Source organism: Primulina eburnea, chromosome 4 (assembly GCF_022965805.1).
Source record: "Primulina eburnea isolate SZY01 chromosome 4, ASM2296580v1, whole genome shotgun sequence".
Taxonomy (NCBI): Eukaryota; Viridiplantae; Streptophyta; class Magnoliopsida; order Lamiales; family Gesneriaceae; genus Primulina; species Primulina eburnea.
The window spans coordinates 38,393,312-38,419,054 of NC_133104.1; the positions used below are offsets into that span (position 1 = coordinate 38,393,312).

Genomic DNA, 25,743 nt, shown 5'->3' on the forward strand with positions numbered 1-25,743 from the left:
ATATTTTAATATATTAATTAATATTTAATATTAATTAACCATATTTTATGGTTATGATTTTATACTTTTGAATTTTTTCTCTTTTTTTCCTTCATTATAATATTTAACATTTCATTCTATTCTATTTCATTACATATGTTGAATTATTTATTATTTCAATTTTCAAAATTATATTTAACAAGAAATTAATAATCATCAATGTAATTTGTAAAAGATCAATTTTGATATAAAATTAATTATCTATGATATAAAAATCTAAAAACAAAAGATAAAAAAAATATGTAAGTGTTTAAATATTATTTAAATGGGATATTATGAGTTATATTTTAATATCAATATTATTATTTCATTAGTTTTGATATTGTTTTGATGAGTTAATCACGATATTTTAAATTGATAATTATTTATCGTTAATGTGCTTAATTTATGTAAATTATGATTTATGCATTGATATTTTGCCTTATACGTGGTGTTTCGATATATATATTTTTTAAAAACTTGTTTTAGTTCATTTGGTTCTATATATTGTGCTAATTATAATTTGTTACATAACATAAAATTAACAACTTGAATTTTAATTTGGCAAAAAATTCGAAATTAAATTATATAAGTTCTTAATTAATGTATTCGTCTAATATAATAAGAGATTAAACTCAAATAAATAACAAAATGATTCAAATTATTTTTTAAAAAATAAAAATTTTAATTGTTATCATATAATTGGTATTTACGTACATCACACTTGCTTCATTTTAGCTAGTTATTAAAATGACGTTTACAATATATCATTATCTACTCTAATCAGAAGACTCGTATCGGTTTCTTTGATATAATATGTTCTTGCTCTTTAATCATAATAACTAGCGCACTCAGCACGTACAAGTGTGTGTAAGATAAAAATTATTTTATATATTGAAATTATTTGAAAATTTTTTAAAGTTAATGAAATATTTAAAATCTAATTTCAAAAATAATTATTTATCTCTTTTAAAATATCAATCGGAGTCTGTTTCTTAAAATCTAGTTAATGCATGCTAAACTATTTGGGAATTTGATATCGACCATTATACGACGTCAATGGACCAAGAGAAGCTCGGAAATGTACTCGGAATGTCGAAAACAACGCTCGGGCTTCCCCGGGCAGTAGTCCAGGTGCCACCCTAGTTGGAATGGACAGTTGGTCCAGTGCTCGAGAGCCTGAAAGGTGGAGCCCCAACACCAATTCGTCGGAATCACCTCAAAACCTATGCATGGAAGGATTTTTGGATGGAGAAAACTTTTCTCTCATTTTTCATTCGAGAAAAGTGTTGAATGGAGAGAATTTGAGATTCCAGAGCAGATCTCGTCCCACTCGCTTGCCAAAATTTAGATCCGAGTATATATTCGTGATCCTGTGAAGATGACTTCATTTTGACTAGGTATATAAACGAATCGAGCGTAGTCGAACGGTTTCAGGCTCGAGCTCTGCTCGTTTAAGGTATATATAGACTCGAGCTTGATTCGATATTTTACATGAGGCTTGAGCTAGACTCTTTTAAAATTATTAAGATCACAAATAGCTCGAACTCGGCTCGTTAATAGCTCGTTTATCATGTTTAACTATTCTGGCTCTAGCTTAGCTCGTTGAGCGGGCTCGTTTTTGAACTCGTTAAACAAGTTCATTTTCGAGCTGGTTAAACGAGCTCGTCGACCATTTTTAGCCAAAAGGTCCACCAATATATGAGAATTTAAGGGGGTATGCTTCTCATATATAGTTTTTCAATAACTTCCCTTACGATCAAAATTTGATGGGAGACATTGCAAGTTATTATTTTACACTCAAGGCTCAAGAAATTAGTCGAGCGAGCGGAGCGAAAACAAAGCATCATATGATATTAGCGACGCAAAACATATCCAAACCGTCGCTATATTGCGACGGATGAAAAAACCGTCGTTAATCCGTCGCTAATATCAACGACCTTTTCTAAACCGTCGCTGAAAAGGGATTAGCGACGGTTTGGTAACCGATCAAAACCGTCGCTAAATGCGTATTTGAAACTTTAATAGATTCGCATGATGAGCTTATACTCTTGCAAACCCACGATCCATGCCCCATTATATTAATCTCATCATAATCCCGATCGACGATCCAATATCATCGATATGACAATTTCAACTTGTTTGTTGTTATAACGCACACTTTAATTTCGAGATACCTACCTCTACGCACGCTATGCATAATTCTATCAACATCGTGCACATATACGCTACAGATAATCTTGAACTTTCAACGGCTTGCAACTTTGTGGCTTGCATTATATGCTACGGAAAGATAATTTGCGCGCTGCGAAAAGCCATTTTTGTTGTAGTGAAGATTATGAGTGTTCAAACTTCGGATAAAAACGAAAATCCAAACCGAAGAAATCGAACACCGAACCGAACCGAAAATCGAATTTTGTAATTCGGATATAAATATGAAACCGAATTTTATTTGGTTCGATTTCGGATTATATATGTCAAAACTGAAAAAACCGAAATTTCATTAAATTAATAATTTTTTTTATATTTTTGATATGATATTTAGTGAATGAAGAACTATTTTGAACAATTTTTAGTTAATTGTTGTTTTCTTTAATAATTTAGACATTATATTTAAAGATTTTATTAAGAAAACATGTAGAAAGTTAACATATTATATTTCACAATATATTTATATTATTAATTTAAATAATTATATAAAAATATAATTAACCGACCGAAATAACTGAACCGTCTTGATAGAAAACCGAACCGATATGAAGAAAAATGGTTCGGATATCAGATTATATATTTTTAAAACCGAAAACCGGAATAAAAAACCGAACCGAACCGACCGATGAACACCCCTATTTTTGATGAATTTATTGTCTGTTTTTTTCTCTGTCTTCAGTACAACAAAAATGACTTTTCGCACCGCGCAAAATTCTCTTAGAAAATTATGCGCATTTAGCGACGGTTTCTACAAACCGTCGCTGAGTCCATTTCAGCGACGGTTTAAACCGTTGCTAATATTAGCGACGGGTTAGCGACGGTTTACTTAACCGTCGCTACGTAGCGACGGTTTGGATATATTTTCCGTCGCTAATATCATATGATGCATCTGCTTCAGCCCGGATTACAGTAGTTTTGAAAACGTTTTTTTTTAAATTATTTTTGAAAAAAGTTTTTAAAATTAAATTAATTTTGAAAAAAACCTATCTCGAGTGGCCTCTCGGATCAGAATTGCAGTATGTTGGGGTCCTTCGGTTGTTTAGGTAGTACATATATCATTGACAACGACCATTATATGATTTGGGCTCACATGATTGGATGTGTTCCTTCATGCCCTAAGGTGAGTGTTTACTCCATCGGATGGACTTCGGGTGACCACACCATTCATTGTGTTTGTGTTGGTCATGATGGAGTATCATCTGTTTGTTTGACGCAATGCATTGACGATTACATATTTACTGCTCGTGGGCTTGCATCCATGTTTACTTTCGCATATTGATATTTACATATATGCACTTGTTATATGTATATTAGTTTTGATATCCTGCACACCTACCGTGCACACCTTTGTGAGCACCTATGAGGTGTCACTCACCCATTGGATGCGCAATTTTTCTATATTTCATCACATCCAATAGATGAGTGACACCTCATCGGTGCTCACATAGGTGTGCACGGTAGGTGTGCAGGATATCGAAACTGTATATATATATATATATATATGTATATATATATATATATATATATATATATATTGGGCATCCACTCACCCCTAAATGAGGTTTTGTTTTATTTTGTGGATGCATTAGGTAAAGCAAAGGAGTTGACGATGAGTAAGACTTCAAGGATTGGAAAAGGACAAAAAAAAAAAGGCTTTCTGGGTTGACTATTGGGATAAATGGATTTTATATTGGTATTGTGCGATTTAAATTAGATTTCAGATTTTATATATTCGTGCGATGTGTGCCTTCCCTGGCGGCGATGTTTGGATGGTTTGATGGATTTTTAAATTTTAAGTCAAATAACCCTGTTTTAGATAGGCCCAAATTAGGAATGATAAAATAATAATAATAATAAATTTTAAATGGATCACATATGTAATTAAATGCTAATTATTCGGTGAGGTTAAATGGACCACAAGTTGTTAGGCAGGTACTTTATCTGATAGATTTGATGGAACAAGCATTACCAGCAAGAACCAATTTTCGATTTGAGTTTCTGATGCGGTTCGATTAAAGTTTGGAATGGAGCTTGACTAATACGGTTCAACTTGAATCTTGTTGAGAATGATGTCCATCTTGACCTCATATTGTCCAGTTAGAAATCTTTGAATATACATAAATATCAGTTAGATCTTGAAACAGTTCTATATCGTTTGTTATCATCAAAACTTATGATATTTTTCAAGTAACAATATGTAAATATAAAATATTGATAAAAACAATAACGTATTTTTTAAATTATGTGAATTTTATATTTAATTGTAATACTCATATGGGTGTGTTTGGTTGAGTGGATTAACTAAGGATAGATTAATAGTCCAATATTTATCGTTAAAATTTTAAGTTGTTTTAATAATCATTTTGACCCGGTTTAAGATCCAATTTTATGGATAATTATTTGATTAATAAAATTGGATCTTAAACCGGGTCAAAATGATTATTAAAACAACTTAAAATTTTAACGATAAATATTGGACTATTAATCTATCCTTAGTTAATCCACTCAACCAAACACACCCTATAATGTTTTATTTATATTGTTATTTTATTATTTGATATATTTACATGAAGGCATGAACACTGTTCCGATAATTTTATATATTGGTCATAGTGTCATATATCTTTCAATAATCATCAATGGTATACCATTCCACCTCCAAATTTGGGCTATTTTCGTTACTCAAACTTGATTTACAATATTGATCCAGAGCTAATGTCATTAATTTTTTACATCTATAATGATTTATATGTGGCTGAAAACTCAGCAATTCAACATATTAAGTTTGCCAAACATTTGGCTCAAAAAACTCATGGACACCTATGACAACAAAACCATTAATATTTAGATCACATACCAACTCAATATCTTGCAATGTTATTGGTGTCTCATCAACGTGAAGATGGAATATATGCGTCTCCCGATACTATCTTTCAACGAAAGTCATAATTAATTGACTATCATATTTGAAAAATCCACAATGAATAATGTCATAAAGATCCGTATAATTTAAATGTACAAGAACACAATAATGCATTACTTTATCTTCACACTATTTTGTTATAAGATTATCAGATCGGTGCACCCTTAAAGCTTTATCTAACTTATTTGTCGAGATAACACTTAATGTATAAATCTTTTGTCTATGTAAACCACTATCATATATCACTCCAACATTATATATCATATTGTATCATATATAAAAATTAACTAGTGATATATATATATATATATCTACTTACATATAAATATACCACTTTCAATTGTGAATTTCCCTATATGTCCTTCTTTATCTAGATTAGCAAGTTATATTCTTATATGAGTTAAGTTGTAATTTCTTTGTTTGTCTTAAATAACTATAACTATCTACTTATTATTTTATTTTATTAAATTTAAATCTACTTACATATAAATATACCACTTTCAATTGTGAATTTCCCTATATGTCCTTCTTTATCTAGATTAGCAAGTTATATTCTTATATGGGTTAAGTTGTAATTTCTTTGTTTGTCTTAAATAACTATAACTATCTACTTATTATTTTATTTTATTAAATTTAAATTAAATATAAATATACCACTTCCAATTGTGAATTTCTCTATATGTCCTTCTTTATCTAGCTTATCAAGTTGTATTCTTATATGGGTTAACTTGTAATTTCTTTGCTTGTCTTAAATAACTATAACTAATTACTTATTATTAATATATGAGCATTAATATTCATTGAAAATATTGAATTTATTTCTATTTTTTCCGTCTTGCAGTTCTACATGGCTTTTTCTTGTTTTTTTTCCACAGTTCGGTTAATTCTTGTCACTTTTACAAAATTTAAAGATTATATCCTGGTCTCTAAGGATTTATTTTGATGGTTTTTTTGAGCTCTTCTATCCAATCTATGTAGTGTATATTTATTTTACTTTTATTAAATTAATTTGTTTAATGCATTGGATCTTTTAGTGTTTCATTTTATTTTAGTGATTATCTATTTTCCTCCCTCTATGAGTTTTTTAACTTAATTATTTGATGTTACGTTAGTTTATTTGATTTAATTAGTTTAATTTATCGACAGTTCGTGTTTTGTTACCATTTTTTTCTTTCGTCTTTTTTACAGTTCGGTTAATCTATATAATAAATTTATCATCTTTCACAAAATTATAAGATTATATTAGTTTCCAATAATTTATTTTGATAGTAATTTTAAGTTTTCCTCTTCGGAATTATTTTTTTTCAGAGTTCGGTTACTTCTTGTCGCTTTTCACAAAATTTGAAGATTATATCTTGGTCGCTAAGGATGTATTTTTATGGTTATTTTGAGCTCCCCTATCCAAACTATATAGTGTATATTTATTTTACTTTTATTACATTAATTTGTTTAATGCATTGGATCTTTTAGTGATTATCTATTTTTCTCCTTCTATTAGTTTTTTAACTTAATTATTTGATGTTACGTTAGTTTCTTTGATTTAATTAATTTAATTTATCGATGGTTTGTGTTTTGTTACCATTTCTTTTCCTTCATCTTTTTTACAGTTCAGTTAATCTATTTAATAAATTTATCATCTTTCACAAAATTATGAGATTATATTAGTTTCCGATGATTTATTTTGATAGTCATTTTAAGTTCTCATATTCCGAATTGTATATTAGTTTATATTTATTTTAGTTTTGTTACATCAAGAACTTTTAACCTTCTTTATCTAGCTTATCAAGTTGTATTCTTATATGGGTTAACTTGTAATTTCTTTGCTTGTCTTAAATAACTATAACTAATTACTTATTATTAATATATGAGCATTAATATTCATTGAAAATATTGAATTTATTTCTATTTTTTCCGTCTTGCAGTTCTACATGGCTTTTTCTTGTTTTTTTTCCACAGTTCGGTTAATTCTTGTCACTTTTACAAAATTTAAAGATTATATCCTGGTCTCTAAGGATTTATTTTGATGGTTTTTTTGAGCTCTTCTATCCAATCTATGTAGTGTATATTTATTTTACTTTTATTACATTAATTTGTTTAATGCATTGGATCTTTTAGTGTTTCATTTTATTTTAGTGATTATCTATTTTCCTCCCTCTATGAGTTTTTTAACTTAATTATTTGATGTTACGTTAGTTTATTTGATTTAATTAGTTTAATTTATCGACAGTTCGTGTTTTGTTACCATTTTTTTCTTTCGTCTTTTTTACAGTTCGGTTAATCTATATAATAAATTTATCATCTTTCACAAAATTATAAGATTATATTAGTTTCCAATAATTTATTTTGATAGTAATTTTAAGTTTTCCTCTTCGGAATTATTTTTTTTCAGAGTTCGGTTACTCCTTGTCGCTTTTCACAAAATTTGAAGATTATATCTTGGTCGCTAAGGATGTATTTTTATGGTTATTTTGAGCTCCCCTATCCAAACTATATAGTGTATATTTATTTTACTTTTATTACATTAATTTGTTTAATGCATTGGATCTTTTAGTGATTATCTATTTTTCTCCTTCTATTAGTTTTTTAACTTAATTATTTGATGTTACGTTAGTTTCTTTGATTTAATTAATTTAATTTATCGATGGTTTGTGTTTTGTTACCATTTCTTTTCCTTCTTTTTTACAGTTCAGTTAATCTATTTAATAAATTTATCATCTTTCACAAAATTATGAGATTATATTAGTTTCCGATGATTTATTTTGATAGTCATTTTAAGTTCTCATATTCCGAATTGTATATTAGTTTATATTTATTTTAGTTTTGTTACATCAAGAACTTTTAACCTCATTTTTAAATTTCAAAATTGTTCATGTTGTTTAAATATTATTCATGTACCACACCACATTAACTAAGTCATGATTACTAATAAATAGTATAATAATAATATTATTATTATTATTATTATTATTATTATTATTATTATTATTGCAACTCAAGGGAGCATATGTGTGGGTAAATGATTGTCATTATCACCTCTACTCAAAATTTGTCATGATGAAATAGTTGAGGTAAAGTGTGGTTATGATATTATATTGGTTTGTTTTAGGATGAGATCATTTGATTTGTGATCAGGTATAACTCGATTAATATTATGATAATTTAACTAAATTAATAACGTGTTGTAAATTATTTGAGAAAAATATATTTAAGGATTGTGATTGAAAATGATAATAACCTTATTTCATTATTTGGTTGAATTAATGATAAATATTACAAAATACCTTAATATTACACTATTTTATTAAATTATGATATTTAATTAATATCTCAATATATATTTCAAGCTTACACTTTTCTAAAAGTTTTATTAAATTCATGTCAGTAAATGTCATTTATCTTATGATATTTTTCCAATGAAAATGAACATTGAGTTCATGTAAATTCTATATGATTTTTTTGCAAAAAAAAATTTATATTTTATTTACAGTATAATTTGATTAGTTTGATCTATTTCAACTTTATTCATATAAATAAAAAGTAATGATAAATTAAAAAGAATGAAAATTAATTTCTACGTTTGAACTAAATTTATGATATAATCCTGATAATTTTTTTAATTAATATAATCATTATAATAAATATGAATTATATTTATAATTTATTATCATTTGTTATATATTACAATTTTACATATGATATTTTTTAATTGAGTATTTACATATTATTTTATATATGTGTTTTACTACACATATTTATTTGAGTGATATTATGTTAAAAAATTTTATTTCACTGAAATTATTAATCACCAATATTAATTTATAAATGATTGATTGTGATATAAAATTAATTATCTATACTATGTATTTAAAAAAAACATAGAAAGATAAATAAAATCCACAAGGGATTAAAAGTTAGCAAAATCATAAGTGATATTTAACTTAATAACAAGTTTTAACGGTTTTATTTTAACATTATTATGATAATTTAGTAAATTAAGATAATTTTATTTGACATTTTTCTGTACTCTATTAAAGTACATTGTGGTTTTGATTTTGGTAAAATTCACTATTCTATTAATTTTATTTTTATTCTTTTTCATTTTGAATGATATTTGGATGAAAAATATTTTTGTTGATTTAAGAGAGCTGTCATTATATTACAATCACGCGGATTGAAAATTTCCATATAAATAAGTGAATATATATGATTTATTGTCATAATATATTGTTTTTTTTTTATGTATTTAGATTGATAAACACTCATAAACAAAATTTTATTCAAACGATTTTAAATATTATGTAATTCTCGTGATTATATTTTTCATTGTTAGTCACCCACATGCATCGCACGTGTTCGTTCCTAGTATATATATATATATATATATATATATATCTTAAAAATTTGATCCATGATGAAATCCTACAGTCAAAGAAAATTAAGTAACATCCATCCAACAAACCTAACACTAATTACTAGACATTCATAGATTTCTTTAGTTTAAAATCTTAGCTAATAACAATTAAAAATAAATTGCAATATATAAAATAAATATATATAACTAAAAAATATATATTTACGTAAAAAACAAATAGACCAATATAAAATAAATTAATGACTAATATATTTATAGACTACAATTTTAAACAAAATAAACAAAATCACTCAAATAGAATTACAGTACTAGTTATGGATAATATTAAGATAACACAAAAACAATAATGATAAATAACATAAGAAAATTTAATCGTATGAATAATTGTTAGCTGGAAGCAGAATTTGGAAATATTAAAAACAAAAAATTAATTGTACAAATAATTGTTATCTGAGTGAGATGGCAGAAGTTAGAACTCCCGGTGAAGAAAGGAAGAAGGGCCGATAGGGATGAACAAATTTTTACATCAGAAAGCCGGAACAAAAATTAGGAAATATAATAATGATAGTATAAATTATTACATTAATTAATTTTCATATAAGAAAATATAATTTCAAAAAAAATCGTATTCAAATTATACGTGTTATATTTATTAAATTGTATAATAATAATGAGAAGATTATACTTTATTTTAGAGAAATATTAATTTATTATACTAAGCATATCGAAATTATTAATTTAGCAAATTGACTCAAGTCAGAACAAAGAAAAAATATTATTCAGAGATGTTTTTAATTTATCGAGTATTAATCCATAGAAGTTTTACTGTTATTTTTATAACTTTCCATAAAGTTGTTGACAAAAACTTGTGTCAAACGATCTCATAGTTCGTATTTAATGAGACGAATTTTTTATTTTGGGACATTCATGAAAAATATTAATTTTTATGTATCACTTTTATTATGAATATCAGTAGAATTGACTCGTCTCACAGATAAGATAAAGATTAATGAAAATGTCTCACATTAGACATACTCAACGCTAGAAGTAATTTCATAGGTTTGTTTTTCAAATATATCTACAGAGAGCAGAAATGGGTAAAGACATGGTGTCAATACAGGTGGCTAAAAACCAAATCATTGCCTAATAATATCCGTTGAATATATCCAACGATCACCGTTAATAAATCAGATCACGTTAGGAATTCTGCAAATCTCTGACGGAAGTCTGTCTGTCTGTCACCTGCGAATGTATGTGTTATTTACTGCTCCCGCCATATCTCTCTTTTTGCACGTGTTTGTTTCTACGTATACATGTGATTCGAATTTACTGGATGCTAGCACATGCGTTTGAGTGCACGATTGGAAATTCTCTCGTTTTTGTTTTTGAAATTTCAGGTGTTTTCAGGATTGCGGAGGATTGGATCGCAGGTTTTCGGGAATGATTGGAGAAGATTTTTGTTTAAGTTTATGCGAATGGGAGTTTTTCTGAATATGTGTGAAACATTGCGGTGAAGATTTCTTTTGAGCGATTAAGATAAGGAAAGGAAAAAGATTGTTTCACGAAGATCCGCGGAGTAATATTTGCGAATTTCTCGCTTTTTTTTTTGTTTTACAGTGAGGAGGCGGCGTGATTTTTGTCAAATCCTTGGAATTGAAGGCTGTTTTGAAGAGAATTGTAGGAGTATGTATACAAATGACTGTTAAAGAATAAGGAAAAAAACAGTGTGGCGACTGAGTGATTTTTGGAGGGAAGTTGGTGTGAATTGAGTGGAGATGTCCAATTCGAAGGTGGTGTATGAAGGATGGATGGCGAGGTATGGACGGAGGAAGATCGGGAGATCATTTATTCACATGCGATATTTTGTGCTCGAGTCTCAAGTGTTGGCCTATTACAAGAAGAAGCCCCAAGACAATATGGTAAATAAATGCCTTGAGATAACGTCTGTTAGTATAGAGGTGTCTGACGAATAATTATGTCACAAATTGATTGCCACAATGAGATCAAATGTAAATATAGATTTAGTATTCTAGTTAATGTGTAGATGATTGACAAAACTAGATATGGTCTTTTATTTCTTAACAAGGTGACTGCAAGAAATACAGTGCATCGAAGTGATCTTTCTAGTCACCTTTTCTTTTTTATGTGATGAGGTACCCACGAAGACTCTTCTTATAGATGGAAACTGTAGAGTAGAAGACCGGGGATTGAAGACACATCATGGACATGTGAGCTGTGATTTACATTTGCTACACATATTAGAGCAACCGAAATGTAGCACATATATTTTCATAATTGCCAGCTCTGTTTTTTGGCAGATGGTCTACGTTCTGTCGGTTTTCAACAAAAAAGAGATGTACAATCGAATGACGGTGGGTTGTGCTTTGAATTTTATTGATACTGCCATGATTGTATTTTTGGTAATCAACTATTTTCCAGATCCCATTTAGAGATTATAGCCATCTTTTTACCTTTATTCACACGTACATGTGTTCGTTTTCCTGCCATACAATTGATGGGAGCTTTTTGTTAATGATTTGATCATATAATTTCATGATATTCGTCTTCAGATCACAGAAAAAAACTTATATTAGTGCTCTTAGAATAATAGTGTCTGCTGGCATTTTTCAGATTAATCCGCTGAAAAGTTATTGTTCTGATAGTGTCTTTTCTCTTAATGGCCATGTGCAAACAACGATCTCCAGAAATTCTTTTGAGAATGTGAATATTTACGTAAAATATTTGGAGTAGAAGATAATATTGGGCTTGTTCATCCTGGAAAAGACACTTTTGCAACATCTAATGTGTGATTAAGCCGAAAAGTGGGAACTGTATCAAATAATTTATGCAGTATAGTGTTTGAAACACCACGGATTATATTTAATGACAAGACAGTGTTTGTGAATCATGATACATACTTTTAAAGGATTACCAGCTCATGTGATACTCAACCTCGAAATCGTAATAAGGGCTTACCATGCAATCCAGTTTTTAAGCAACACAAACACAGTTGATTTAAGTAATGATTTATGGAAATAATTTTTTCATCTATAAGTTACAGTTCATGACACAACCTGGTATGAACATAAGCTCCAGATTCTCCTGAGCTTTTGTGTAGTACTACAGTTAGGTCTCTCATCTAGTTCTATGGGTAATTTTTCCAGCATTTTAGTGCTGGCACTGATCTTGTTTTACCTATTAATATTGTTTGCTCCAGATGGCAGCTTTCAACATTCAGGATGCACTCATCTGGAAACAAAAGATTGAATACGTAATCGATCAGGTTTTCTTATCTTTTCGCCACCTCCCCAATAGCCATAATTTTTCTCTTACATAAAATGATCGGTAGCCTAATATTGTGCTTAAATTAGCTTAATGACTTATGCATGTTGGTGGCATCCAGCACCAAGAATCACAAGCTATTAGTGGTAATAAATACCATTCTTTTGAATATAAATCCGGCACGGATAACTGGAGGAACACTTCATCACCAGACCATGAAATTCAGTAAGTGTCTTGTGATTTTTGAATTTTTATATAGAAGATGTCGTAGATCCGATGGTGAGAAGTAGCTTTTGAAGGACAAAGGATTGTTTCAGGAAGGCCGTCTTATTGTGTCATAAAGATCTCTAGATGCTTGAAATGGACAATTATAGATTTTAGACATTATCTATATAAGACATCAGGGAATAGCTTTTAACTAGCAACAGCGATTTCTCTTTGCGAATGAGTCTAAGTAAACTTGGATGAAATATAGAAATATAGAAATATAATGCCAAAATTGATGACATGAAGATTTTGGGGATTGGAGGCCTGAAAATAAAATCGTGAGTGGTGAAATAGCAATGATTTAAGAGAGAAATCCCACATGCTCCTCAGTGTTGTCTGGAGTTTTTAGCCTGTGAGAACTATTCTTAGTTCTCATTAATTTCCTCTTCAATCTAGGATCTCTTCTTAAAATTGGTCCATAAATAGAAGCATCATATCAATTTTTACAAGTAAAAAATCTATTTTAAACTGATGACCAACTTTTAAATGTTTCTTCCAATTAGTTTCCCAATCTCCTACATGCGAACTGCAGTATTGCTTAGAGCTAGAGTTGTTCCTTCTCTCTTAAGTGGAAAGCTAACAATTTGTGGAGGCCTTCAAAAATCTGTTATGCATATTATTCCCCTGTACATGTAATCATCCAGCTGCACATCTGAACTACTTCAGATGGATGTTGTTGTTGATAATACTCCACTTGATTTACTTTGCTTGGTCATTATTTGCTGCAGGGGTAGTGCAGCTGAAGATGAAGGCTATCCTAACCGAAGTTTGACACGCAGAACAACAATTGGAAACGGTCTTCACTGTTGACCTCCTCTTCTTGGTTTTTGTTGAAACGGATGAAATTTAATACCAATGTTCACGTCCAGGTCCCCCCGACTCTATTTTTGACTGGACAAAGGAATTAGATTCAGACCTGGCCATTCATAATTCTACCAGTCAGACGTTTTCTAGAAAGTATTGGCGCCTTCTGCAATGCCAGAACGGTGTGTTGATGTTCCAATGTTATGTTAATTTAGTACCACTGTAGTGGTGGAATGGAACTGTATGAACCTTTTAGCAGTTGAAAATGGAAGAATGTGGCATTTATCATGATTATTTATTTTCTTGTACATTTTAGGGCTTCGGATTTTTGAGGAGCTTCTTGAAGTGGATTTTCTTGTATGCTCTCTTATATTTTTTGATGTTTCTGGCCTAAATGCATTGGTAGATACTGGATATGTTATGGTGTTACAGTTTTTTATGTAGCCGAAGAGTTGTAGTAGAGCAATGAAAGCTGTTGGGGTGGTCGATGCTACCTGCGAAGAAATATTCGAGCTAGTAATGCGCATGGATACGAAAAGATGCGAGTAAGTTCATTTTATTCTCAAATCAACACTTACTCTGATTATTTCCTGTTATTGGCTTTTTGCTAACTGTTGAAAAAGTATCTGTTTTAATTTTTTGAAAACCTTGTTCACTTCCTTTGAATCATGAAACAATTTTTATTTGTTTGTGACTCATCTGTCTTGAATCATCTAACTGCTCATGATAAACAGGTATGTGTTTGCGTGACTGGGTTGACTAGTGAGAACTAATTGTTTTCTTCATAAAAACCACCGCATTGAATTGCATTGATGAAGCACTCTCCAAAATATATGTGAAACTTCCTAGAATTTAGACAATGAAATTAAAATAATTTTCCTTTACTTCCTTGATCTGAAATTTTTGTTGGCTTAAAAAAATAAGCTCGGAAAATTTCCGTGGAATCATTTTAAAAAATAAACTTAAGGCAAATTCAAGTTTATTACATGGTGTATTAATTTGGAGTTCAGATTTTATGATTAATGTTAACAGAAGTTTATTAGTTATGCAGGTGGGATTGTAGTTTCCAGTATGGTAGCTTGGTCGAAGAAGTGGATGGACATACAGCTCTCCTTTACCATCGGCTCCAATTAGACTGGTTTCCAATGTAATTTTGGGTTTCTATTATTAATGTTGTTGGTTTTTCTGTGCCAATATCAGCATAACAAAACATTAGTTAAACATTAACTTGTCAAATGGGTTACGAATCCTTTGATAATACCCTTGATTCATGGTAATCCTCTATCTCATATTTTACCATTGTTCTGCTTTTATGGTAAACAAAAAAAAATATGCTTATTATTTTCTTCTCATATTTGCTGGTGAGAGTATGTGGTTTGCATAGTTCCAAACTGATTGGAATTGAAGGTTGCAACTTGTTTCTCACTGAACAAAAATGTTGTGTTGTTTTTTTTAATGTATTCGCTAGATTTGAAGGTGTTATACATACGACATTTTGCAATTAATAGAGTGATTCAGTATAATGTGTACCAAACTCAGGTTTGTCTGGCCTCGCGACCTCTGCTATGTTCGTTACTGGAGGAGAAATGATGATGGGAGTTATGGTAAAGGTTTGAGGTCTTGTCCTTGTTCATTCGCTTAACTCTCCTTGTTTTCACCATTTTCTATTGTGCAGTTGTGTTGTTCCGTTCTAGGAAGCACGCAAATTGTGGTCCACAACCAGGATTTGTGCGAGCTCATATTGAAAGTAAATGCACTGCTATTTTACTAGATTGCATAATGGTTTTCTGAAGATTATTTTCTATCTATGCTGTATGTTTAAATATAGTTGTCATAAACTTTATATAATGTGTTATTGGATTCTGAAACACTTGTTTGCTTCTAATTTTAGGTGGAGGATTCAATATTTCACCTCTGAAACCTTGTAACGGAATGCCCAGAACACAAGTCCAGCATCTCATGCAGATTGACCTTAAAGGTTGGGGAGTGGGCTACATGTCATCATTTCAGCAACACTGTCTACTACAAATGTTAAATGGTGTTGCCGGTGAGATCTTATGCCTAAATTTATCTTCCTGCAATATATTAGGTGTCTCGCGTTTCATATACTGTTCTACGGTCTCAATAATTTATCATTCTCAACGTTCACTTTACTCGACCATTCTAATTCTAATAAATGTCTGTGATGTTGGTGGATGAAAATTAAGTGGTTAGTGTGCTGCACCTCTTGGATCCTGCTGCAAGTCCGTAATGTGTTGAATGAATTGTCAATCCAAGTATCTTTTGGGTATAGAAATGCTATTTGAAAAAGGCATCATGTCCAAGAGAATGAAAAGTTGTTTTGTGCCTAAAATGTCTTGTCTGATACCATTATCTTTATTCCCATTCCTCGGAAGCTATTTCAAAGGCATGCTTATAATTTTGTTTTATGATTTTTTTTATATCATGCAGTTTAGATATTTTTGAACCTGCACTCTGAGTTTGACGCTATGTGAATAATGCGATTGCCTATATTCTTAACTTTGGGACTGAGATTTAATGCTATTTGTTCATACACACCTCTGGAAAAGTAGACATAATTTAACCACTTTTTCTGTAGACCCTGGTATATTTTCTTAAGTATCAGTTCCAGAGTGAATTTCATGTTGTTTGCTGTGGTGGTGAATATGTTCAGGTTTTATCTGTCACAGGACTGCGAGAGTATTTTGCTCAAACTGATGAAAGGACCGTAGCTCCTAGAATTCCTGTTATGGTTAATATGACATCCGTTTCCAGTTCTTCAAAGAAAAGCCAGAAATTAGAGTCATCCGTTATTCATCGTCGCAGTCCTTCTCTTGATCAAATACACGCTGCAAATGGAAATGCTTTACTGATGGATGAATACTCCGATGAAGATGAAGATTTGCAACATGCTGATCAAGAGGTTTGTCTATAATGTTTATGAGATTTATATTTGTGTTTGATTTCCTTAATCATTTGAATTGCATGACAGGATTCACCATATGCGGTTAAGGTTGAAGACAAAGAATCTGGTACGTAATGCATTCAGTAACACATTGCATATACAGACTTTTTTGTAGTATACACTGCAAGTTACTCGTTCTATTTGCTTGAAGCTTATGAAGAACCTCGAGACCAAATAGATTCATCCATTTTCTCTGGTAATCTTCGACGTGAAGATAATGATAAGGCTCGTGACTGTTGGACATTATCTGATGGAAACAACTTCAGAGTTCGTAGCAAGCATTTTTGCTATGACAAATCTAAGGTATTCATTATCTTTGCTTATTTATTGATTGCAGGTACATATCAAATTCCTTCTTTAGGCGGCATAATTTAATCATATCAATCTTACCGCATTTTTACTACACTTTTTGTTTTAAGATTCTTGCAGGTAAACCTGTTATGGATCTTGTCTCTGTAGACTGGTTCAAAGATACAAAGAGAATGGATCATGTCGCAAGACGGCATGGTTGTGCAGCACAAGTAATATTCTCCAGAGTTGTGTGCTTCATTAATTCATTTTGTTAATCTACTATACTATGTATTCTTTCGTGATTGCATTTTTTGGGGCAAGAATTTTGAGTTGATTTTCAGTTTTTTACCAAGTTTTTATTCTTACAAAGTGACCTTGTCTTGCTATTTCTAGGTTGCATCAGAGAGAGGATATTTCACCATTGTTTTCAACTTACAAGTTAGTTGATTATACACCTGATTTCAATGCCTGATATTTTATTTGATGGTGTGTAGATTGATAAAATCAGTTCATTTAGGTACCTGGCTCGACTCATTACAGCATGATTTTTTATTTTGTGGCTAAAGAATTAGAATCGGGATCCCTCTTGCAGCGGTTTGTCGATGGGGATGATGAGTTCCGCAATAGTAGACTGAAACTTATTCCATCAGTACCCAAGGTATCTTTCTTTTACTTCCTTTGGCTAGAGAACTTTTGCTCCTTTTATAGTGTTGACTAATGTATGTTGATAGAATAATTGTTGAAAGAACCAACTACATTTGATATCATGGATCTTATCATTCTTGTCGCTAATAACTACTTAGAATTTATTTCTAACAGTATGGATATAAATTATTTGCAAGAAGATTGAAAGAATTGGTTAATATAAAGTACAAAAATAATAAGATTGTGTATATCAGATTTAAGTGTTGTGTGCGCCTCAGGGCAAAATTATTCACAAAAGCACATACCAGTTTACAAAAATCAATATTATTGAACCAATAAACGCCAACTCCCTTAACAAGTGAGGGATCAAAGTGCATCCAAACTTATATATGAAATCTTATAATCAAAACTACGGATGCAACATACGTGAAGCTGAAGTTTTCGAATAAACAACACTAATTAAAACACTGATTAGGTGTTGTGATTTGAATGTTCTAAACATTTTACGACAACATTTCAATACGTTTTGGCTTGAGCTCTTTATTAATTCACTAAGGTAATTCCTTGCTTTTTCTGTGGCGTTTCACTATTCTCCTTCAACTCAAAAAACCACACGCACGCAGCAACAATGATCTCTTATTTATAGACTTCCCTTTGTCATAGAGTTTATTCCTTGTATAGAGTCATACACAAATATGGAAACAATAATTTCATTAGTAAATAAACTCTTTTGAACAATAATAAAATATCTAGAGATCTTATCATAAACATCAATATTCTAGCAAATCTTATAGTCTATAAACTATAAAGTCAGAACTCCATATGCGAATATCACAATATTATCAACAAAGAAAAATTAATTAATGAATAAAATAGTCCTTCCAATTTTTCCTTTTTGCCTTTATGGAAAAACCAAAAAATGATATTATCTTTCTGATATGCATTATCTCCGTTTGTATAATAGCTCCTCCTAAGTTAAATAGTTTTCTCCCCTAAATATTTAAACATGTTAGTGCATTGTTGTCAAATAGGTGTTGTAACACGTGAAATTTCATTAACACAAAAAATAATTAAACAAACAAAATTAAGAACTCAGAGATAAAAACAATCAAAGAAAATCCAAACAAACTACGAACCATCTCCTACAGTATCCCCATCAAGATCAGCATCAGATTCAACCATTTTTTGTATCAGCAGCTTCAGATTCTACTCTCTTTTTTGTTCAGCAAATAAATGAACACCTACTTCCAACAACAACTCATAGTCAGCCACTTGGACTCATAAAATGCAATAACCTCTCTTTTGGTCTGAATTTGTTGTCGACCAAAATTTATTTGAGCTTTAATCCTTGGAAACAGATTTAGCTTTAGCTGGTTTAGTTCCAAATGATGAAGCACCCATGTTGCCAACATCTTGGGAAACACCAGGCTCAAACCAGGGAAGATCAACCTTCCAGTTTCCCTTGAAATATGCAGGTGCTATCTTTAGTTGGTCACCCACATCAGAAAGTTCGTCATCTCTATCCTTTACAAATCTTTAGGACTCCAAAATTCCCTAGATGGATGGAAAAATGTAGTTTGGTGGACTTGAATCGTCCATCTGCAAACTCCATAACTGTGTTGAATACTATCCAGCCAAAATTGAAAGTGGTACTACCATTACCTATCATGTAGAGAACAATGACTTGTGGTTTAGTAACCATTGTAACGTTGGTGGAAGGAGTCCAATTTCTGATTGTGGTCTTGTGCAAAATAAATAAAATAAAATAAAATAGAATGAAGTTAAATTTGTAACAAACATCCTTTTGGGATGATTGAGAAAACCTTTGATTAGTCCGCAAGTAAGAATACCAGCCATGGCATTGAAATCAGGTGTAACTTCCTATTCTTCATCTCCAGCTGGGTGTGATAAAAAATATTTATCACTGAGAGATTAAAATCGAAATCTTATCACAGACAATCACCCTGCCAAACTTCACTAATCTTTCATCTCCAACACTGGATATTAGATTCCAGTAAAATTTCAGAACAAGTTTTCTGGCATAGGGATTCACAGTGCTCACAGTAACAAACACTTCTCGATCTTTGAAGAAAACAGTTAGATTCTGTTTTTTATAATCCTCCACATCAATATTTTTTTCTTCAATAAATTCCCAATTGATGTATAGTGGCCACAAAGCTAAAGCAGTTTCAGAATAGAACTTTGTGGAGAAGGACGTGCTCACAACATAGTCCATATAGTCAATGTTCTCTTCGGTATTGACAACATCAGCCTCAACATCGGAAGCCATATCAAAAACATCATCAACAGACTCGTTTTCTTCACCATCACTATCTCTGACTTAAAATCAGATTTAGAAGAGAAACTGTCAGAAAGGTTTGAGCGATTGTCATCAAATTCTTGTAGCATATCTTCATCACACTCTTCATCATCAGAGGTGCTTTTCTTCGCAGCTTTTTCTTCGTTTAAGCGAGCAAGAAACTCAGCGAAGGATTGTTCATCTTCAGTAGAATCAAAAGGATCACTAGGTCCTGGAACATCCTTTGGTTCTTCTTCAAAAGATTATTGAACAGTAGCGGTAGAAGATGTTGTGTTGTTCGCAACGACAGCAGGTTTTGGTCTTGCGACCAACTCAAAATCCTCATCATTCGAGTCATCTCCAGAAGAGAAATTGGGTCCAACAGGTTTTTGGAAGAGGAAGACCCTTTAAATTTCTTGGATGGGAAAAAGTAAGAATCATAACCTGCTTGTCTCTTTGATCTTCTTCGAGGTGGACGAGGAGGAAAAAACTCTGCACAACATTCCATAATCTGGTGGGTTGTCAAATCAATTGCATTGCCCGGTTTTTCAGGGGCAATGATTTCAATCATAATAGGATCATTTTCGACAACAACCAATTGAAGGTTCACAACAATATGTGTTTCTGTGGGTGGTGTTGTCACACTTGGTGGAACAGCCAAACTTTCTGCCATCTTGCTGCGGAGATCAAGGGGATCATACCTACATCATGCCATTTGAGATAAAAGACAAGTGATTATAGATGAAAATAGTAGAGGGATTGAATCAGATAATGAAATCGCAAGAATCACGACAAGAACTTTTGAAGAAGAACAATGAGAATAAGGGGGTATGAGTTGAGAGATGAGTTAATCATCATTTGTAAATTTGTTCCATCTGTTTTTTGACTTAGAAGTGGTAGCTTCCACACTGGAAAAACGGTCTTCATAAGACTCTTCCAGATAGATTTTTCCATTTTCTTCTAAAATATTTTTTTATTTTCTCATCTTTTCAGTTTTTCTCCATTTTGCTCAAATTTTCCAACCCACTTTTTCACAGTTGACAAGATCATAGAATACACGAACGTTCTCAACTACTTGATGACTTAGATTGAGCATAAACCACACTCCATTACTTGATTGAAAGTTTGAACAACTGAGAGCACACCAAGAAATAGCCATCATTGTACATAGTTTACACAAAACATAATGAATGATATATATGCTATATGTCTAGCATACTACAAAAGTACATGTATGTAAGGTGTTGTCATAGGTGCTGCAACACCCACGACAGCACGCGTGAGTGATAATTGCGCACACAAGCTGAGAAACTTCCGAAGGTTGGAGAATCACTCGAAGTCTAAAGGTTTTGTGAAAATATCAGCCAGTTCAGTTTCAACAAATTCCATTTGAATTATACCATTCTAAACCAAAATCATATTTATTAAGGTTCTTCAATGTTTTGAAGTTTGCATGCCCCAACATTTGATGTCACAAGTCCAATTCGCTTACTTTGGTATATCGGCAAACATGATCCTCATCCAGTTGATAGCAATTATCAGCCGATCTTGTACTTGACATGACATGACACAAACATTAGCTTTGTCAAAAACTTTTCATTATTTTTATCAAACTTAACATATAAGTCTTCGTCACAAAGTTGTTTAACGCTTATTAAGTTTGAGTTGAGTCCTTCAAATATAGCACATTGTGAAGTTCTAGAAGTCCATCCACATTCAAAGCCCTTTTACCAACAATTCTCCTTTTTGCACCACCTCCATAGATCACACGTCCACTTCTTAATTCAACATAGTAAGTGAGGGGGTCCTTAGACCCTGTCATGTGATGCGATCACCTACTGTCGAAATACCAAATATTTGCTAAATAGCAGTGCATATGTGACTTTTGCGTTAATTGATCAAACCAAATAATAAACAACACAAACTCATTTCCATTACATAGGAGTGTTTTCCATAAATCCACCTTTTCTTTTATCCTCCAAATTATGGTTGTCCGTTCTTAGCGATATTGTTCCTTCGGTTAAGCCATACTGTCATGTTTAGTTTCAAAATTTGCGTAGTTGGAATGTTCAATCGTTAACGGTTATTACCGCCAAGGTTGCCTTTCGTTTCCTTGTTTCCCGTATTGTGAAATTAGGTACAGAATAGGCGGCTTCAGCTTCTTGGATGTATTTTATTTTATTTTATTTTTATTTTGTGTTGGAATGTTCATAACTTCGAAGAATTGTAAGTTGCTCTCTTCGTTTCTTGAACGATGGGTAAACCTTTACATGTTTCGTGCTTCATCAAAACTGCAAGCCCTTGATATTCATTTCTGGTGAAATGAATTTTACAAACACATTTATGCTTTTGTAACTTCATCATGTTTCATAAATCATTATTAATTAGTGTTGTGCATCGACTAGGGTTCTTGGATTGTCCGCCAGAGTGTTGGAAGCTCCCCATGTTTACTAGGAAAAGTGGTTGATTGCAACTATATCCGTTGTCCCAAGTACTTAGAAGTAAGATTCATCGCGTATCATCCATATACTTCATACGCAATAATGGTAGCACCAGGTTGAATTTTCATATTACATAATTGTCCGTTGTACAGATTGATGTTGATATCGGTTCTTCAACTGTGGCAAATGGAGTCTTGGGTCTTGTAATTGGTGTTGTTACCACACTTGTGATCGACATGGCTTTTCTTGTCCAGGTACTTGCATCTGAACTGCTGAGTTTCTTTACATTTGCTTATGTATTGGAGACTGAACTACGTACGGTTGACTATTTTTATAACTTTGTATGCTGATCAAGGTAAAACTATTATGTTAGGTGGTATTTTTTAATTCTAAAGAATACTGCGTTGATCTAGAATAATCAAATAACAGATTCTGTTTGGGATGAAGTTTCATTAAAAATGGGGATGCGAATATAAGTTTTTTTTCAAAAAATGAGATACTGTGTGTTGCTGTTTTTTCTTTTTTTCCTTGTTTTCTTTTCATTTTTTTGTTCTTATGTTTAGATGTCAAGTGTTTTCACTTATATCAACTATGCAGAATTCCAGTTAAGATCAGGGTTAAAATTGGGTTGATTGATCATACAGCTTGTGAAATGCTGATGTATAACTTGTTGCATTTCAGGCCAATACAACGGAAGACTTGCCAGAGCGGCTAATAGGTGCCGTCCGACTTTGTCATCTCGACTTATCCTCTGCTATCGTTCCGAAGTTTGACTCGGATCCTCCCGATCCAGTCGAGTCATGATCCTCGCCAAATACATAGGAAATCGACACAGATTCAGTGGTTTTCTGGTCTTGATTTTGCTTCATTTTGTTTATTTTTTTCTTTGAAAAATTGCAACATCTCATTGTCTTAGAGATTGGAACATTTTTCTGTGCATAAAAATTCAAATATATTTGTTACCAACCATACATAGAAAAGTCACTAATTTACAGTACCTTTTGTATAAATAGGAAACTCAATATTTCACTATATTATCTTATCGCATATAACATAGAACATGCCCACCTAATTGTTGCTTACAAACTCGATCAACTCCTTTATAGAAGCCACAGAACTCGATGGGAAGCCACTCTCAAATTTACCTTCTATATTGATAGCTCGCTTAAGGATTTCCTTGTCATTCATCAGGCTATCAATCCCTTGAGCTATATCAGTCTTCTTCACCATCTTTGTTAAACTATCACCAGTTGCAACCATGATTCCTGTCTTCAAATAATCCACCACCAGTTTTGCATTGTAGTACTGGTCGCCCCGAATCGGCCAAGCCAAGATCGGAACACCTCGCCCAATCGCCTCCACAGTCGAATTCCACCCACAGTGTGATAGAAATCCACCGGTGGACGGATGACTCAAGATCAGTAACTGAGGCGCCCAGCCCCTGATTACTATCCCTCTATTTCCAACCTTTTCTTCCAATCCTACAGGAAAGAAGCCCTCATCCTTGTCATCTGAACCCTGTTTCTCACCAACCAATGGAGGTGGTTTTGGTCTGCCCGAACCCGGCTGGATTACCCATATAAATGACCATTTTGAATCTCCCAATGCATCTGCTAATTGCTCATATTCTTCCATATCGGGTCCAACTTCACTGCCAAATGCTATATAAATGACTGATTTACTTGGCTTTGAGTCCAACCATTGGCTAACTTCATCCTCGGTGTAATTCGATTTCCGCTTTGATCTACTGTCTCGGTCGTGAACCACTGTGCCGATTGATTTCCAGTATGTGTCCGGTAGCAACGGACCGACCCCGAGTACCGGCTTGTTCACTTGCTTGGATATGTAGTCGAGAAACGGGCCTTCCAGTTCATGACACGTGTTGAACAGTAAAGCTGCGGAATCATCTCCATCGTCCAGCCAACGAGGTGTCTGACCCGGGTCACGAAGGCCAAAGTCCGGACCATGCTTACCTGGTTCGTGTTCTCCAGGTGGTGGTGGTGGGCCTCCGAGGCTTCGCCTCTTGGTGTCCGAATATTTAAGCGCCACACAATCGGGTAGCCCGGTGAGCACCCGGGTCTCATCCGGTCTCATGTCATGCGCTTGGGCTTTCCACGCAGCGTACTCCATTGCAGTGGAAGCTGCACCGCAAGTAAAGAAGGAGGCGATGGGTATATTCTCTCTCAGGAAAATCTCCTTACTCCAGCTCATCATCAGGTCCATCACCACACAGCTGGGTCGGCACTGACCCGTAACCCTTTTATATTTCTCGGCCAGAAATCTCTCGATCCCCTGTCCCATCTTCCGATTTCCGAGCTCGTGATCTGGGCTGTGACCGTGAGCGGATCTAGGTCCGTCATGATTCGACAAATCGATCTGAAGCAGTTCAATGGAAGGGTTATTCTCGTGGAGAGCGGAAGGAATGGAGGAAGAAAGATGAGAAGGAATGATCAAAATGACTTTAGAATTGCTGCAAGAAGAGAGGCGTTTGCAGAGCTCCACCGACGGGTTCAGATGGCCCTGCCCGAAAAACGGCAGCACCAAAATATCAGCAATAACTCCTCCCATCTATTACGTAAATATGCAACACAGAGACTTCGCGGATAAGTAAAGAATTCGAAGCTTTGAGTAGTTGGTACGAATGAATTGCATCGAAGAAAGATACAAACATACGCCTTTATAGCGCACATACGAGACAGAATATCCACTCTTCGCAATAGTATTCGTCCTATATGTCATAATATTTATTGTCTCAATTTGTGTCGACATATTTTGCATGACACGTAGAATGTCCTGATAGTCTTTATTACATATAAAAATAAATTTATGTGTAGGTGTTAATTTCGCCGTCTGTAAGATTTAAAGTTATATTATCGTACATTGGTGTCGATGCCTGGTTGTCAGAACGAAGACAAATTTTCAACTAAATGTGATGATGTGTGGTTGGGAGTTGGTTTCCATATAATTCTAGACTCTAGGACACTTGCCGCTAGTTCGGTTATCCGCCGAAAAGTTAGATTACGAATAAAACGTAATCAATCGCCATATTTTTTACTTGGCTTCCATCTTTCTGTAACGGAGAAAAATTATCTATATAAAAAGAGACTAGAAAATGATCAGACAATGGGTTTATATAGTTGAGTAGTTTCAGCACTGAAAATATTCTTGTCAATGTGCCCGCGAAGAAGTTCGAGAAAGAGGGGGAAAAAAAACTCGCCAAATATA

The 25,743-nt window shown here is 32.6% G+C and overlaps 2 protein-coding genes across 5 annotated transcripts; one reads left to right on the forward strand and one right to left on the reverse strand.

Annotated features, from left to right (window-relative positions):
* Nucleotides 1-10,621: 10,621 nt before the first annotated feature.
* Nucleotides 10,622-23,550, forward strand: LOC140831155 (protein ENHANCED DISEASE RESISTANCE 2-like). 4 transcript variants are annotated; one of them, XM_073194943.1, is made up of 23 exons: nucleotides 10,622-10,774; nucleotides 10,922-11,443; nucleotides 11,678-11,752; nucleotides 11,843-11,896; nucleotides 12,742-12,807; nucleotides 12,928-13,031; nucleotides 13,802-13,869; nucleotides 13,943-14,059; nucleotides 14,194-14,234; nucleotides 14,322-14,422; nucleotides 14,929-15,024; nucleotides 15,417-15,481; nucleotides 15,553-15,624; nucleotides 15,769-15,924; nucleotides 16,568-16,800; nucleotides 16,870-16,909; nucleotides 16,994-17,145; nucleotides 17,262-17,363; nucleotides 17,527-17,571; nucleotides 17,651-17,791; nucleotides 22,483-22,578; nucleotides 22,671-22,772; nucleotides 23,200-23,550. In XM_073194943.1, the coding sequence occupies exons 2-23, from the start codon at nucleotides 11,300-11,302 to the stop codon at nucleotides 23,320-23,322; spliced, it is 2,193 nt and encodes a 730-aa protein (XP_073051044.1). In that variant the 5' UTR covers nucleotides 10,622-10,774; nucleotides 10,922-11,299; the 3' UTR covers nucleotides 23,323-23,550. The 4 variants fall into 4 exon arrangements, with proteins under 4 accessions (XP_073051044.1, XP_073051047.1, XP_073051046.1 ...); XM_073194946.1 differs by having other exon boundaries at nucleotides 17,003-17,145; XM_073194945.1 differs by having other exon boundaries at nucleotides 10,633-10,774; nucleotides 10,932-11,443.
* On the reverse strand, nucleotides 23,472-25,223 carry LOC140831156 (UDP-glucosyl transferase 73B2-like). The gene has a single exon (XM_073194948.1). It carries the CDS (start codon nucleotides 25,084-25,086, stop codon nucleotides 23,587-23,589), a length of 1,500 nt encoding a protein of 499 aa, XP_073051049.1. The 5' UTR covers nucleotides 25,087-25,223; the 3' UTR covers nucleotides 23,472-23,586.
* Between the last annotated feature and the right edge of the window lie 520 nt (nucleotides 25,224-25,743).